General features: G+C 40.0%; 1 protein-coding gene across 6 annotated transcripts in view; it reads right to left on the minus strand.

The window, feature by feature from the left end:
- Positions 1–18338, minus strand: part of AP3B1 (adaptor related protein complex 3 subunit beta 1) — a 162833-nt gene that overhangs the window by 130478 nt on the left and 14017 nt on the right. For all 6 annotated transcript variants that reach the window (XM_056324410.1, XM_056324407.1, XM_056324409.1 and 3 more), the window contains exons 2-5: positions 17038–17113; positions 10861–10935; positions 4805–4900; positions 2344–2504 (exon numbers count right to left, since the gene is read on the minus strand). In XM_056324410.1, the coding sequence (XP_056180385.1) occupies positions 2344–2504; positions 4805–4900; positions 10861–10935; positions 17038–17113 (408 nt within the window). The remainder of the gene's footprint in view (positions 1–2343; positions 2505–4804; positions 4901–10860; positions 10936–17037; positions 17114–18338) is intronic.

An 18338-nucleotide genomic window follows, 5' to 3' on the forward strand; every position in this document is an offset into this window, starting at 1 on the left:
TAGATGCAATCATATCTGGAGATTGGAAGAAAGACAGAGAAAAGGTCTCTCAATAATCAAGCTAGGTTTCAGCATGTTCCAGTTTTACACCAATCACTAATAAGCTCTTTAATCAGAACTAGTAAAATAAATTTTGCCTGTCATGAAGAGATGAAATAGAAGCATCAATTTAAGTTAAAATTCCATGGAATAGCCTGCTGTTCGGATACTGCTGTGCCTTGCTGACACTTAACAGACCACTACTGACGAACTCCTCCAAATAGTTTTCATACTATCAAGAAGTCAAAGGACATTCTGTGTATGGAGAAAAAATTCAGGCCAAAAAAAATCTGTTGCGTGCTAGAACCAGATGCTAACAAAACCCAAACTATTCAAATAGCTGAAGAAAATTTAATGGATTAAAATCCATTCCCTCTTGTTGGGTTACATGATAAAAGGTGGTCTGCACACAGGGGGGAACCTCCAATAACATCTTGACCCAGCTACTCCCAGGGCCATCACATGAGAGCACTCAGCTCATCTGAAAAAAACCACCACAACGAAGGAGTCCTTGCTCAGGTTCTTGGAACGCTGACACAAAAAAGCCTGCCCTGAGATAAACTATAATGACTGAGAGAGGCTCTCCCAACCACCTTTCAGATTTAGGGGTGTTACTAGCTACAGGGCTATGAGACTTACTATGCAATGCCAAAAAGAACATTTTGGAATTGTACAAGACTTACTATGGGAGAAATGAAAGACAGGGCAAGGGAGGGAACCAGATGATTTTGGGATAAACAAGCACAGGAAAATAGAGGGATAGGTGCATAAAAGGAGCTGGTCGTACGTAAATGCTTTGCTGTTTGGCCTGCTTCTTTGACCATACTCTGCACCTGATGACTACCGCCTGTTCTGTTCTCATTAAATTCTGTTTTCCTGGGTGAAGCAGTCTCTGCTCTGTGTGCATGTGTGATACGGAGGTCTAAGCTCCAGCAACTGGTCAGGCCATGGGTTACAGGGACCCATATAACTGCAGTACCAGCAAGTGGAGCAAGCAGGTATGTCCGCGTGTGATTGCTAGAGAGTATCAAGCTAGACCAGGTGGTTTGGGAAGCCAGCTACCAAAGTGGGGACACGTGCGTGTGTGGCTCTTGAGTGAGACCACTGGAGACTCTGGTACCAGAAGGATCCAGACACCCACATCAACTACTGCATGGACTGTAAGGTCTGGAGGTTAACTGAGATACCCATTTGTGCATCTCAGTCTCTCTGTTTCTCTTCCCTCATTCTTTCTACCCAGTGGGAGACAACTGGAGACAAGGGGATATATGTGCCAGTTACTGCATAGTCTTGAGTGTCTAATCCAGCTACTGTGAGATTCATAGTGTTTGAGTGAAAGGGTGGGGCCCTCTATATATCTGACTGAAGGCATCTGTAACAGCAAGTGCAGTGGGGTTGCAAGCATTGTGTGCTTGTAGGTGCCAGTGCCAGCAACTGGAGATCCAAGATCAGTTACTAGAAAGACTGAGCATCTAGGATCATTACTGGGGGATCCGTTTTGTACCTATACAGGTCCACTAATGGGCCTTATCAGCCAGAGCATGCAATACGATAAGGCTGCTGGTGTTTATTTTGTCTGCATGAATGCTTTTTTCTGTCTGTGCTGATCTGTATAGCTGGCTGCGTGCATGTGTGTTGTATGTGTGTATGTGCCCATTAGAAATACATGTTCAGCCCCACTACCGGTTGGTCTGAGGGAGCACAGAACTGCAGCAGCCTCAGGCTACCTGATTCAGAATGCGTAACACCTCTCACCTTCCTCTTCTTGGCACAGGCAAAATAAACAGGAAGTAGTAGAATAAATTACTGTTTTGGAAAGGTGCAGGTTCTGTTGTCCCCACCTGTGTAAACCAGTACCCACCACTTCCTAAGAACATTTCCATGGCACCAATTTCTGACGAGGGAACAGGAAGATTTGGATCTGCACAGATAAAACTTCGACAAGTTCCTATTCGTCATCTGTACAGCATACTACTGCAAATGCCTTCAGGATGAAGATACAGATGCAAAACCCAGAAATCTCAAAATAGTTGCTACATAGATGACAATAAGTAGTATATTAAAAGCAAAACATAGTGTATCAGTTACTTTTTATCTCTCTTCATAGTTATGCTGTTACTGTAGCAAGCAACTTGCCTGAATTCCACCCAAATCAGCTGAGTATGGGAGTGTCTGCACACAATTTACACTTTTTAAGAAACTGATCAGATGTATCTGAGACATGCCAACCCCTCCAGTAGTCTTAACAAACATAGTCCACAACTACCTTAAAATTGCTTTTCAGTATTTGTCAGAATCACTTACCTGTACAGTTTTTGGATTGCATGGGCTGCATTCTTCCTTACATAAGGAGATAAATCAGAAGAGGCTTCCTTAATAGCAAGCATCATAATGGGAACAATAATTGGGACACGGATACTGGATAAAACTCTTAAAGCACTTGCACGGATTAGCTGATTAGGATCCTAAAGAATGGGAGGGGAGAAATAAAGTAAGATTGTGCAGAGCTGCATCATTAAATTCCCTGCAGAGGCTACACTAATTAGTGGCCGCACATTAAAATACATACATGTGACTATTAGTCAGGCTTGCCATCTAAGGCCACACTAATAAAAAAATCTGCCAAACTTCACACAAACTTTAAACCAACCCCAAAAAGGTAAAAGAAAGTAAGAAAGAAAACACTGAAACATGAAAATCTGGCAAAGGAAAACATTAATGTAATTCACTTTCCCAAGCAAGATATGGGAATGATGGATAAAAATAGACTAGTATTTTACTTAATGATCTGAAACATTTTCTGTAATCCAAGTGGAATTCAGTTAGTCTGAAAAATACACCTAGTTCAGTGTTATTATTTTTCATATGTAATCTTTTATGTTTATATTATTATAGATAATATACAATTTTATGTTTCTGAATTAATATATGTATTTATATATTGAATATAAGAACTGTGACATGAAAACGTGGTTCTCAGTTGCGACACTCCCACTCAAGTTCTTGACATCTCCATTTTACACTTTACTGCAATATATAAACTGAAGCCTTGTAACAATTTAGTTTTCTTGAGAGTACATCAAAACATTAAACTAAATGTAAACTTTCTTGTACTTCCTACTCTCCCTTCTGTCATCCCAGTCCCTGCTCCCCTTTTATAATGCTAGGGTTAGCTTAGGCACCCAATAGTAGCACAAAACATCTGTGCCTGGGGGAACTGTTTTGTAAACTTCACCTGTCAATCATGGGCTCAGGACACACGGGAAAAATGTTGCTAAATGCTCTGAAGTCTAGCAAACTGGAATTGCAGCAGCATTAATTCAGTGTACTATCTGCTAAAAGAGCACTTCCCAAAGAACATTTCTCCCAAGGACTGAGAGTTGCCAACATGGGGTTTCAGACTGGTATTACTTAATGATCAGTTCACCTAAGCTCTCAAAATTCCTACCTCTTAGCAACTGCTGAGTAGTATCTGGATGGTGAAAGCACTTAGTCTGACAAGTTCCGCAAAACCAAGTTGTTCTTACCAGAGTTTGCAAAGCTCATCTCCAATCACACAAGTTTAAAATACCTTAAAAAGTTATTTTAGAAAGAGGGAGAAAAAATCTCCACATATAAAACTGGATTATAATCTTTTTTATAAAAACAGGAACAAAATATTACAAAAAATATGAACAAAGAGAATTAATTACATTTGCCCATCCTCCATAGCAGGCTTGGCAATTTCCTTAGCTGCTGAAAATCCCAGCTTGCTTGGAGCCTACCTCCCTGCCACCCACCACTTCTGAGCTACTCACAGCCACAACATCTGAGTTAACCCCTGTCCTTTTGCTCCCACTAAAATTATGCCATGAGAAGTGTTTACTGTACATGTATCTCATTAAAAACATAGGATGCAAAGTAATTTGAATTTTAGCTTTACATGGCAGTCACAGATAGTAAAGGTAGCACACATGACATTGAGATAAAAGCTGGAAGCAAAGGGGCAGAAACCTCACTAGTCAGTTTTGCGATGCTCCTATAGGTGCACACCTGGTGCTCTGCTTGCAGCATTTTCCAACAAGATGCAAGGTCTGCATCAGTGACATGACAGAAGTTAATTATGAACCTAGAGCAACCTTACAAGAGTACAGAAAAAAGAAAAACCCAACCGTCTCTTATAAAAACTAGTCAGATTTAAGGGTAGACACTTAATCTTTCTTTCCTCCACAGTCACACTTCAAAGGCAATCCTAATCTTTGTTGTCTAATCCCATTCCCCATTGTGATCTGAAATTGAAATGAAACAGTACAAAATGCTATTTCTTCAGTGCTTTTAATAAAATGTAGAACGTGCAACACATGCAATATGTTAGTTTAGGTATGACTATCTTCCTTATGTTCCAATTCTCTGTTAACACACAAAGATCTTTTACACAAACTAAAGGAATATAAGTGGTCCAGGGTAATAGCAGGGTCTTCTTTCTACATATATAAACTACCTTGGAAAGAGAAAAGGCATGACAGAAACTAAATGTTGGGCATGGAATTTCAGAGCACCAATCTGCTTCTTTTCTTTAGTGACATGATTTTACTTCATACAGGCTTAGTTGCTTGACAAGGTTTGAAGCAGCACAAAAAAGTTTCTCAATGACATAACTTTAAATTGCTTTATCAGATGCAGATATTGACATGCTTTAGTTTACCAGACTACATTTACAGAAATATTGTTATTATGTGGTAATAGCTCAGAACTCTCTATGAAATATTGTTTAGTAGTCACTCACTTTTAAAGCACGTTGGAAAGTACTGATGGACAACAATGCTAGATCTTGCTGCTCCTCTGCGTAACGCATCAGATAAACATAAACAAGCTTTTTTATCTGAAAAGAAAAACACAGTAAACATCATTATCAAATTTCTAAAAAATTCCACATAACTAAGTCCTAGACAGTATGTTTTCATGAACACTTTCTTCTTTGAAGGAAGAGCTAATATATCACTGGAGCACTCACATGCTTCTCAAATGTCTTATTTACTGTAATTCTTTTAATAGAAACTAATTAATAATACAGTCAGATGAAGGCTAGTAACACAAAGTACTGCTTTATGTTATCAACTAGTGTCCTGGTTTCAGCTGGGTTAATTATCTTCTTAGAACCTAGTGTGGTGGTGTGTGTTGGCTTTGACATGAGACTTTTCAGTTCCTCATGCCCTGCCAGTGAGAGGGCTGGAGGGGCACAAGGAACTGGGAGGGGACACAGCCAGGTCAGCTGACCAGAACTAGCCACAGAGGTGTTCCATACCATGCCTGGTATATATACCTGGGGGGTTGGCTGGGGCTGGCATATTGTTGCTCAAGGACTGGCTGGGCATCAGTCGATGGGTGGTGAACACCTGCATTGTGCACCTCGTGTTTCTTCCTTTCCCTCCCCCTTTTCATTATAACTGTTAACTGTCACCATTGTTATTCTTGTTTTTTCATTGTTATTCTATTTCAATTATTAAATTATTCTTATCTCAACCCTCGAGTTTTACATTCCTTTCCAACTCTCCTCCCCATCCCTCTGGGTGAGGGGGACTGAGCAAGCAGCTGCATGGTACTTAATTACCAGCCAGGGTTAAACCATGACAACTAGTAAATAAAGAATTGAATCATCTAAGAAGTTGACCTGTGGCAACTGATGACCTGAGCACTTGTCATGCTTTCTTTCTTATGGAAAAATAGATTAAACTGCAATAGCCAAAGATTCAACAAGCCCATTTTACTTCACCCTGAAACTCAAAATCAATTACTTGAACACATATGAAAGATAATATAACTTCCAGCTGAAGAAGTGTGGTAGCTTACACTATTCAAATCTGATTAAAAGCACTTCTGACTGTCTTGGACAAAAGCAAAGGGTATTAGATCCACCTTCACCCAACTACAAGCATTCAAAAGATGTAGCCAATATAAGCACAATACAAATGATGCAATGTTCAAAGATTAAGAAAACCTCAGTATGATTTGGTGGGAGGAGGTTATTCAATTTAGCTCACTTTACCCCCTCACGGCCACTGTATGTCCAGGAAGCAGTGAAAACATTTTTTGCATTGGAGTTGTAAACTGACTATTGGGGTTTGTAATGGAAAATTCTGGAAGACCCTCAACTACAGCTGTGCTATAATTACTGTCACTATCAGAAGATGTATCTTTGTGCCAATTCTGGCAAAAAGCATAATATTAAATCACAGAAGGTTACACCATACTAAATTATTTGTTGTTCAGCTATAGACAAGCAGCAATCAACATTGACCACAAGAGGCCTATGCACTGAATGACTGCAGGTGTGCAAAGAAAGCCTCCTTTCCTTGAAACCACTCTGTGACTAGAAATGGAAACACTTAGAGCTTCGTGACTACACTATTCTTTTACCATTTACCTTCACTCAATGTTAAAATGCTCCTTTCTATAAAACTAATCATAACAGGGGCACATTAGGCTTGAGAAACACAGGCAGATTTGTTTAATTAGTTTATCAATATAAGCACATCAAACTCCATGAGTTATTGACCAAGACTTATTTTTGTTCTATACCACCAATTGTTTATTAGGTCACTTTTTGTATCCTTACCATCCATGACATGATGCACATAATCAAGCCGAGGTCAGCGCGTACTTATAAAAAGAAAAATCACGAGGCACTTCTGCAAACGCTAAGACACCCTTTGCTTCTCTCAAAACAAATTATAATAATAAACAATTGGTAGTATAGAACTTGTCATCTAACTAACCTTGATAAAGAAGTTAGCTGGCTTTACTGAATGCCCTGATTTCTTTCCAGTGTAACAGTCTCTTCCCTCACAAATATGTTAGCACTAAATGGTAGAAAAATATGTCATGAGGGAACTTTAACTACAGTGTAGAGGAAGACGTGAATTCACTTAACTGTTTATTTGTTTTAAAATACAAGAAAAAAGCCCATAAAACATAAACAGTTAAAGGCTTCTACTAATTAACATTAGGTTATGTGATAAAAACTTGTCTGCACGCCCACAAAGAGCACAGAGAGATACAGGAGGAGGGGTGTTTGCAAGTAATGCCCTGCCCTAGTTTCTCCCAAGCCCATGACACAAACCATCAGCCCTGACATGTAGAGACACAGTAGTAGGAAGGAATCCTGATTTAGGACTCAGAGGAAAGGACACCCTGTCAGACCCCTACCAGACAAGCCTCAGCTCCCACATCCAAACCCATCAAGAGTCAACACCAGAGCACCTTTCAGACTGAGGGGCTTTTTCTGTGTACAGGTGTGGGATGCAGATGAAAAGTAATTTAGCGTTGCACAACACTTATCATGGGATGTTTGGGGAGGCATCAAAGTGATGGAGAAGCAGGGGGAATCTATTGCCTGAGGAAGAACAAGTCAGGGAAATAGATAAGCAGATAAAAATGGCTGGACACATCTAAACAGTTTGCTGGCTGGTACATCTGTCCTTCCACACCCAGTATGTGATCAGCACAGTCTGTTTTATTTTCTCAATAAATTTAATTTTAAACTATTTTCCTCAGTGAGGCACTCTATTCAGTGTGAAGGTGTGTGTATATGTGCCAGCAACTGCAGTCACACAACACACTGGAGCACCCATGTGTCTGTGGGCACCAGCAACTAGAGAAACCAAAGTAAGGGGGCTTAAGTACGTCTCCAGGAACTGGAATGGGACCTTAAATCATAGGGGCCCCTATGTCCATGGTGGCCAACAAGTGAGGATCTGGCTGCCACCACCTGAGCCAGAGGCAACGACAAGCCAGAGGGTCCATTAGCATGGGTGCAAGCAATTGAAGAGACTGAAGTATGTGAAACCAAGTGTAAGCCCATGTGTCTGTGGTGGCAGTGACTGGAATGGGTGCAGGTGTACCAGTGGATGAAGCTGCACTAGCTGTTGAGTAGGGAAGTGGCCTGGGAAGAGGTAGCTACAGGTATGGGCATCTAAGGGTGAGACAACAGGAGAAATTGGCTATAGCCTAAACCAGGGGAGTCCCATCCAGCTGCCAGATGCTTAGGAGCAGCCCTCTAAGGGCATAACCACAGGGTGTTTGCTAGCAAAGGACATGGGGAGTTCTGGCCAGGTCCAGCTGTATATGCACACACTTTTGTGTCTAAGAAAAAAACACAAGGGAGTAATTACTGGGGGACCAGGGGAGTCCTGGTTTACATGTGTTCATATACAGCAGTGTGTACTAGCAACTGAAACGGGCTGCAGCCTGAGGGGCTCCTATGTCCAGGTGCCAGCAACAGGGGTGACTTGGATCCAGGGGCCAGCCACTGGGCAGATCGTGTCTGAGACCAGCTGTCAGATGGATCCATACTGTGTGTATGTATATACATTCCCACTAACGGACCTTCATCTTGAACTGCAAAGCTGCTGGTGCTGTTTGTGTTCATGTGAGTAGCCTGTGTCAACCCAGGTGGCTGCCTCTTTACACATGTATTTCATGTGTATATACACAAAACGTGTGCACGCGCACTCCCTACCAGCAATACACTCCCAGTCTCACTACTGCCTGGGCTGGAAGCCCGGACCTGAGGTAGCCTTGCCTCTGTCAGGCTAGTGGTTCAGCCCAAACAGTTAAAAATACTCAAGATTAGTAACACTGTTCAAGGCATTCCTCATTGGTGTAAGGTATCTCTGTTCAAAACTGGACTTCAAGTACTAATAACTTACAAGCTAAAGAAGAGAATATTTAACTGGTCAAGTACAATTCCTTGCCCCATTTCCTTTTATCACTTATTATTAACAATATTACAATTCCTTAAAAATATTTTTATACAGTAAATTCTGAAAGACTCTGAATTATCGTCTTTGCACACTTATGCCTCCTTGACTTACCATAGCTCACTATTTGGCCTCAGCCAAACATGCATTCCTTCAAAGAACAGAAAACTCTTTTAAAGTAGTAGCCAAATCAGAATAACTTCTTTAAAGCTAAAATTAGATTCAAATTTTACTATTATGTGTAAAATGAGGAAGAAATCAGACCTGTGACCTACTGTATCCCAGTACACTACCCAGAGACAGGAGTTTGCTGAAGTCATAATTGCAGGAAAGAATCTTCAGGGCCATAAGCTGGGGGAAAAACAACTTCTTGTTCCCATTAATAATAAAGACTGAAGTACATATTTCCAGGAGAGGAAGAAAGAACTGGAGCATGCATTCAATTGACTTCTCTTCCTAGAACTCAGTGCTTCAAACCACTATTTCCTGCATTTTTGCAAAATTATGATCCTGTACAGTAAGAAGTAACTAATATCATTGCATGCTTGCTCTGCTTTCCTCAAACTGAAGCTTCTTGGCTGGAACTACAAACTTATAGGTGTTATTTTCATCTAAATCTCATTTGTTAAGTCAACTACAACTCTGACACCTCTGCACTGGAGCTGACAGTGTATGCACAGTACTGGTAGTGAGCATCAGACTAATATGTTCTTTATAAAACTTCTGCTTGTACAGTTTTTTAATGCAGATGCTGCTTTAGATCTCCTGGAGCCACAAAGTAAGCCTGTGGATTTTAACACAATATAGTTGAATGCAATCTCCATTTTTTTAACTTCCTGGAAATCTGAATTTTCACTAGTTCAAGCCAGATTTTTTTCTTCCTCTTTTTCTTGTATCTTATTTCTTTTTGTAAGAAAGGAGAAGCGAGCTACTTTGTGTCTGACACCTGACATTGGGGCAAAAATAGACATAGATGCTGCTAAAATAAAGTGGCTGATAAACAGCCTGAAAGAAAAACTTAGATTTCTGCTATTATCTATGGAAATCCTGAAAGTTATTACACACATCATCTTTTAATTAAAAGTCACACAATTTAGTGCAAGTTCAATAAACTTAGTCAAGCAACTTGTCTCAAGAAATTAACTCCTATTGCAGATGATTCGGACTCAGGTTTTTCATCAGCTGCTTTTATAGGAAGTTTAAACTGTTCTTGTCTGCCCCTTCATATACTCCTTTAATAATTCTTCATACAAAATAAATGAGTAAGGGCATATTCCCAAGCTGCACATATGGCTTCGCTTTAAAGTCTCCATGTCTTACAAAACACAAAAATAATCCAAAGATTTGAGATTACACTGCGTATTAGCAAAAATTTCTTCTCTGCTCAAAATGGGACCTATACCCTCCCACAGCTCAAACAGCCACATCTCTCCAGAAGATTCTGGGATCTGAAGGCTACTTTATCTTCTGGAATCACAGGCATTCACATTAGTAAAGCATTAAACAAATTCTCTAAATTACCAAAAGAGCCAACATTTAAGTACTGTGATACAAAAAATTAAACACACTTCATTGGTAACATCATGTCGTCTAGCCATGAATTCACACAGTCCTCTTTAACAGTTAGCAATTTCACTCTGCAATCCTAGCACCGAGACACTTCCTTTATAAATATACATTAGAACAGTGAACTTTCTTATCCAAGCCTTATGTCTCAGCCTCGACCTGCAACAGACATGTTCACATACAGAGCACAACCCCTACTCAAAGTTTGTAAGCAGCACCACATCTCCAATGAACTGCAGTTAGTAACTCTTCTCAGAATTCCCACCGCACTTCTACAAACTTTCTCTAATCTATTTTTTAAAATGTAAAAGTTATTATTCTTCCTTCCAAATCATCCAGTAGATTTCCTTTTACTCATTAAAGTATTACCATAATGCTGTCATTGAAATTAAACCCTGAAAAATTATATGAAAAATTAGACATATTAAACCCTGAAAAATGAAAAACTAGATACAATTAGATAAAAGTTTCTAAATAGATCTATCATAACAGTATTTTTACTGAACTATACGAATACCTCAATATTTTTACTGGCAACATTCTTCACAACAGCAGGAAATAGCTCAGAAGCATTTTTTCCCTTTGCAATCATCTAAAAAAAAAAAGAAAAGAGCGATTATATTATTACATTACTAAGTTATGGGGGGGTTAGGTTTTTTGTTTGGATTTTGGTTGGGGTTTTTTTGGGGTGGGGTGGTGTCTTTTTTTTTTTTTGAGAAAGAGGCAATTATTCCAGATTTGTATTTCAAACCTGACTTCTAGGAAGTTGAAGTTAACGTCTGATTTTTTTGTTTACTATTAGACTTTACAGTACACTATCCATACAACAAAACCCCTGAGTGCTGGCTGGTTACAAGTTTGGAAGGGTGGAAGCAATAAACTGTACTTTATTATATCAGACAAAATAATTTTAATGCTTTTAAAATTACTTAAAAAAAAGATCTTGCTAATCTGAAAAGCTTCACAGAATTACCTCTAGGGAGCTGCTATAAAAAAACCCCAAACAACAAACAACAAAAAGAACAAACATCAGGAGAAGTTATGCAAGTTACTTTTATCGGAAACAATCCTGGTCTGCAACAGAACAAAGCAGAAAAAAAATCAAATAGATACCACACTTTTAAAACAAAGTTGTTTTCCATAGCAAGATCAGCACAAGAGGCCTTAAAGTGTTTATACAGACAAAAAAATACTAAGGTAAAAGCAAGATCAGTCAAACCACTGATTTTTTTCTTTTTCAAAAGGAAGAAAGTTTTCGTATTTAATCTCACTGAAATCTGAAACTAAAGCATGTAATGAATAATAAAATTGTCCCAGTAAAGAGCACAAACATCAAAATTCCAGTTTAGCTTCAGCCCTTGTATGAACAGCTTCAGAATTAAGTTATTAAAAAAAAAAGCCCTAAGTACATTAGATGGAGTAAAATACTTCAGCATACACTACAGCTGTACTACTCCATTTCTTAGATCTAATTCCAGTGGAATGCCTGCCAGTACTTCATATTCAAGCTGCTGACCCTGGAATCTCATGAACATGTTACAGTGCTGCTGAACGTGGACTCAGCACACTCAGCACACCCCCAGCTAAAGTCACAGGCAGGATCTAGTCAGCCAAACATCAAACTAATCAGAAAGGTCAAGAGCTCACCAAGATGAGCAAATATGCAGGGATCCAACACAGGAACATGAGCTTTGCAACTGTGGTTACCGCTCCTCATAATGATCGCACACTCTCACCATTACTCAACATTATATAGCTGATTAAACTTCATATTCCAAACTCACAGGTCTGTTTGTGTATTTAATTGATAAAACACTAAAGGGCATAAAGAACTAGGACCACACGTAACAAAAATTAAGGAAACACAAAAGCAGGCAATACCTTGACAAACTATATTTGGAGAGAGTTAGAAGAAAGACAAAAGAAGAAGCAAGAAGGTAGCTGTAGTTCAAGCTGTAAGCCTGTTCAAAAGGGTTTGAGAGCAGCTGTCCAGCATGACATTCCAATTTAACCAACTTAACATTCTTGCTGCTCTATTAAAAGTACAGGAAATGACAAAACTAAGCAGCAAAAGCACTGTATATACTTCAAGGGTTTTTAACTAAGAATCTAACTTAAAACACTGCTGTCAGGACTGGGGGTGTGGTGCCTTTATAATTAATGCCAGATTCAGAATGACCAGAGTCAAGTAGAACTTAGTAGCAAGATGCACTGCAGAGAAGTATAGAATAAAACATTATCAATCATCTCATCTTGATGCAACACAAGTTATGTTATTCAAAAAAAAGGAATGATTCTTAGACTTCCCTGATACACTGTAACAGTATGACTCTATGCATTACTTGCATTGTTTAACTTATCAACCATAATAGCTCCAGTGTACCATGTAAATATGTATTCAGGTTCTTTTAAAAGAGTGTATTTTGACTCATTAACTCATAACTATTAGTGTAAACCCTCCTTAGCCCATGGATCATTAACCTGAAAGAACATAATGGCTCTTTCCAAGACTAAGGTCTATCATGTCATTTTTGTTGCTCTGCCTAGTCACTGCTCAATTGTGCTGTCTTACATACCTAGAACTCCTGCAGATAGAACTTGTCACTCTAGAGTAAGTGCTATGTAATGTCAGAGTATATTAAGCTTTATTTTTTCCATGAGACACACACACAGACACGGATGACATTCTCTGTAGGAAATCAAGCATGTGAATTTGTTTCCTAAATTTATCCTCTGCAATCTTCAGGAGTGAAATCTCAATGGAGATTTTTTTCCCAGAGAAGTTCTGAGAGGTTTCAAGAGCTAGTAACAAGAATACCTTAGTGGTTGTAATATCATTATATGTTTTAAAAGAAATACTGGCTATTGTGTTTTCATGCATGTAGTAGAACAAACTTGGTTCTGTATATGCTTCAAATTTATTTCTAAACCGACAGTGTTGCTCACAATCTTCCAAAGACTGCAGTTATTTTACAGCATGCATACAAGGAAGAAACAAAAAATAACACACTGACTGAAAAAAAAAAAAAAAAAAAGACATAACTGATCATTGAAGTCACACAAGCATTTTAGCTGAAGGTAAGACTATACACCTTCATGTAAGAGAGGGACTGGAAAGATCATAACAGGACTACTCCTATGCTTGAAATTATGTTGTTAGAAGTCACTCTCTGCAAGACAGACTTGTTTTTATTTGTAACGAATCTCTTTCTCCCCAGGAGGGAGTTCACAAACCATCTTAAAGAAGGAGGAATCATAGAATGGCTTGGGTTGGAAGTGACCTTAAAGATCACCTAGTTCCAATCCCTGCTGCAGACATAAGCCATAAGCAGTCCCGGTACTTTTCCATCACACCTATACAGACAAATGAAGGTTCAGCCTCTTGAAGACTACTCAAAGGGTAAGAAAACTATTGGTATGCACAGCTTTTTCCCCCTACCTAAAATTAGTGAAAATGCACATTCCAGTGAGACACATTAAACAGCAGTCTTGACAGAGTTCCTTTTTCCTCTAGTAAAAAGGCTAAAGTCTTTCACCCCTGGAAAACACATCCCATCCCTGAGAAGTCTCTAAATGTAAGCACACAACCAGTAACACACAAGCATCTTTGTGCCCAGCAAGAACATTATGACCACTGCTAAAAGGCCTTAAGCTAATTGTGCAAGATCACAGGCCTGGCTTGTAAAGCTCATTGTTTCAGTTTATGTGAACCAGAGGTTGGTAGCAGGAGTCTATTATGAAACATATAATAGACTTGTTTAAACACAAGATAAAAGCAAATACCTTGAAAATATGGAAGAGACAAAAACCAGAGGATCCAATAGTTCAGACAACTTGCAGCCAAGTAATGATCAACCTTATGAGCTAAAAGGCTGCTTTAGTTCAAGAAAAGCAGCAGCAGCTGAGCAAGGAAAAAATATCCAAGAAACTGAAGGTGCCTGCTGACATGTGGAAAAGTAGTGCTCTTCCAGCACTGCACAGTGCCTAGAATAGTGACAAAAAAACAAGGACTGGGAAATTATAAAAGGACAAAGATCCGTAACTGGGAAATGGGGAGCAGAAGACAGAATGTGCTCAATGCACTTCTGCCTTCCCTTGCTGAAGATTTGATCACCTCAGCCTAAGACATAAAGGACCACAGGTATCCGTGCTAACTACATGTCCCCAGCCTCATGGTATCACCCAACTTCTAGGAAATTTGTATAGTTGTTAAAAACCGCTTTGAATATTTCACAGCAGCAGGTATTTATGATGAGTGCATCTGCTCATTGCACACTCATTTATGAGAGAGCATTTTTTGCAGGTAAAAGTGAAAAAAAAATCAATCTAGTAAAGCCTTGGTTTAAAATTTAAACCTGACCCCACTTAATAGTTTCCAATTCCCCCATATACATATACACACACACTTCCAGTTGCAACAGTTTCCAGATACAGATCTGACCCCTTTTTTAAAAGGAAAACCAAGGGAGCAACAGGTAACTGCCCAAGCTTCCCACCCACACTAATGGCCAGAAGAAAGCACAAGAATATAAGTTATCATAGATTGAAACCATGACACTTCTAAAAGCCATGATTTCCTGCAACAGGACCTCTGTATGCCAGACTCTCACTGGTCAGATGCTGAGGAATCCCACATCATGTTGGAGAAATGAACGAAGAATCTTTTCACAAAAAAAGGAAAAAAAAGGTGGGTCCTGCTTGACAAACCTGATTTCCTTCTACAAGATGACCGACTAGCGAATGAGGGAAAGGCTGTGGATGTTGTCTACCTGGACCGTAGTAAAGCCTTTGACACCAGCTCCCACAGCGTTCTCCTGGAAAAACTGGCTGCTCATTGCTTGGATGGACGTATTCTGCACAGGGTTACAAGCTGGCTGGATGGCTGGGCCCAAAGAGTGATGGGGAATGCAGTTACATCCAGCTGGTGGCCAGTCACAAGTGGTGTTCCCCAGGGCTCAGTACTGGGGCCAGCTCTGTTCAGTATCTTTATCAGCGCTCTGGACGAGGGGATCGAGTGCACCCTCAGCAAGTTTGCAGATGACACCAAGCTGGGCAGCAGCGTTGCTCTGCGGGAGGGCAGGAGGCTCTGCAGAGGGGTCTGGACATGCCGGACCGATGGGCCGAGGGCAGCTGGATGAGGTTCAAGAAGGCTCCGTGCCGGGTCCTGCACCTGGGTCACACCAGCCCCACACAGCGCTACAGGCTGGGGCAGAGCGGCTGGAAAGGGCCTGGTGGGAAAGGGCCTGGGGGTGCTGGTCGGCAGCCGGCTGGGCATGAGCCAGCAGTGTGCCCAGGTGGCCAAGGAGGCCAGCAGCACCCTGGCTTGTGTCAGGAGCAGTGTGGCCAGCAGGGCAAGGGAAGGGACTGTCCCCCTGCACTGGGCACTGGTGAGGCTGCACCTTGAACCCTGTGTTCAGGTTTGGGCCCCTCACTGCAGGAGGGACGTAGAGGGGCTGCAGCGTGTCCAGGGAAGGGCCACGGGGCTGGGGAAGGGTCAGGAGCACAAGTCTTATGAAGGGCAGCTGAAGGAACTGGGTTTGTTTATAGTCTGGAGAGGAGATGGCTCAGGGGGGACCTTATTGCTCCCTACAACTGCCTGAGAGGAGGCTGTAGACAGGTGGGGGTGGGTCTCTTCTCCCAGACAAGAAGTGACATTACAAGAGGAAACTACCTCAAGTTACTCCAGGGGAGGTTTAGAGTGGATATTAAGGAGTATTTCTTCACTAAAAGGTTGGTGAAGTATTGGAACATATACTGTTCCAAAGGCTGCCCATGGAAGTGGTGGAATCACCATCCCTGGAGGTATCTAAAAAAACATGTCGATGCAGTGCTTAGCAGCATGATTTAGTAGTGGACTTTGCAGTCCTGGGTTAACATTTGGACTTGATGATCTCAAAGGTCTTTTCCAACCTAAGTGATTCCATGATGAAGAAGGGAGAAATCACTAGCTCTAGAGTCACAGGAAAGAACACCATCTCATGATACAACCTGTACCTATTCACTTCAGTACATGCTTGGATAGGGTTAACTCATGTGTAAACCAAGCAAAACAAAAAAGCACATCCAGGAGACTGAAGGAACAGTGAGAGAAAAGAAATGCAAAAGTCCCCCCAAAAAGAGGTCAAATGGACAATGAACAGCTTTTCTTAGTGCATTACTTAATACTTTTAATAATAAAGGGACATTATCAATTTCATTATGTTTAGTTTATAGGATTTAAACACACAATGGTGTTAAACATTTTTTTTATCACCTTTATGGGTTCACTGAAATAGTCAAATACACAGGCAACATGCTCAATTAAAAAAAGTATATAAACTAAAGCAGTAAAAATAGTAAATGCAATTTGTCATTTTACTGCAAATTTCTGTTTTCCGTGCTGAATTAAGACAGCACTTGAAGCTTCTCTGAAGGAGCTATTTCCCAGTTTAAGATCTCACCTCCCTACTGAAAACACATATTTACAGGCATATTGGCAGTGCCACATAAATATTTTAAAAGTATATGACTGCATATATTTTGGTATAGCAATTTCTACACAAATTCTGAATTCAGTAGCTTTGGAACACTGTCTAGAGATTCAAAGGGTGACTTGGTACAGGAACTGTAAAGTAAAACCATTATTCACATCCAAGAAATAAAACCAATAATAAAAAAAGATACCCTAAAATAATAATAATAAAAAATCACATACCCCAACAATCCTTTTCATAGCATCCAGCTTTGCAGAATCTTTACTGCTTTCCAACATTTGTTTTAGGTCTTCATTTCTATCGTAGAAGCATAATAAAGCATTTATTAGAAAAAGTAAAAAATAAAACCTGAACACCATTTTTATATTTTTGCATCAATTCAGCAACTTAAGGTGAAGCACTGCTCCTTCTTGCCCACTTTTAAATTGTATTTGTTAACACTCTGACCTAGTGTAATGAAGTGTTTAGTAAAAGAATCTATCAGATTCCAACAATAATTCAAGCCCACACAACTTTAATCTGCTGTTAGCTGAAGCTTGTCTGGAAGGCTGAAGTCTTGAGGCAAGAGAAGAGCTCAATTTGAACCAATTCATTCACTTCTCCCTTTTCCCCCCCAGTGAGGGTCAGATCTAATAACCTGAAGTTGGCATGTTTGTGTTAAAAAGACAGTATCAACTTATGGAAATCATTGAAAAGCCCAAGAGTAGACTTCATCGTTGTATCATGGTCTGAATTTAAAGATTCAAGCATATAATCTTATGTTTTAATTTGCCTTCCTGGATTGCAGATTGCTACCCTCTATTATAAGGATTATAAACCCCAGACTTGTAGTACCATTCTACAGGCTGTAAGATTAAGATAGCCAGATGATTAGACATATACAGCACCCAAGCACTTTCTACAGCTGAAAAAGTTTTCATACAGAAATACTAGGTCAATAAGGATGCTCTCTCACAGATACTGATTCTCATTACCTGTCACTAATGAGGGATCTCACCCTGCTTAGCTTTCTAGATGTGAAGAGATCACAGTCTAACTGCATTTGTACTCTGAAAGTTTACCAAGACTCTTTGAAGAAAGAGCCTTTTGTAATGCCTACATCGCTCCTGTACTAAAAAAATACAAAGCAAACAATGGCTCAAGAAGGGACACCTGCAATATTCCAGAGAACTGAAAACTTCACAAGTTTACAAACCCTGTGAGCTTTTACATAGTCAAGGGCAACATAGAAATCCAGTGTGGAGAGTTGACCTTAGTTGGATGCCACTTGCCCACCAAGACTCTCTATCACCCTCCTCCTCAGAAGGACAGGGCAGGAGAAAGTAAAATGGAAAAAAACCCCTTGTGAGTCAAGATAAAGGCAGTTTAATAAAGCAATAGCAAAGGCTGCATGCAAAAGCAAAGGAAAACAAAAGATTTATTCTCTACTTTCCATCAGCAAGCTGGGAAGTAGGGCTTCAGTACACATTGCAGTTGCTCTGGAAGACAAATGTCATAATGACAAATGTCATAATAACAAATG

Source organism: Falco biarmicus, chromosome Z (assembly GCF_023638135.1).
Source record: "Falco biarmicus isolate bFalBia1 chromosome Z, bFalBia1.pri, whole genome shotgun sequence".
Classification (NCBI taxonomy): domain Eukaryota; kingdom Metazoa; phylum Chordata; class Aves; order Falconiformes; family Falconidae; genus Falco; species Falco biarmicus.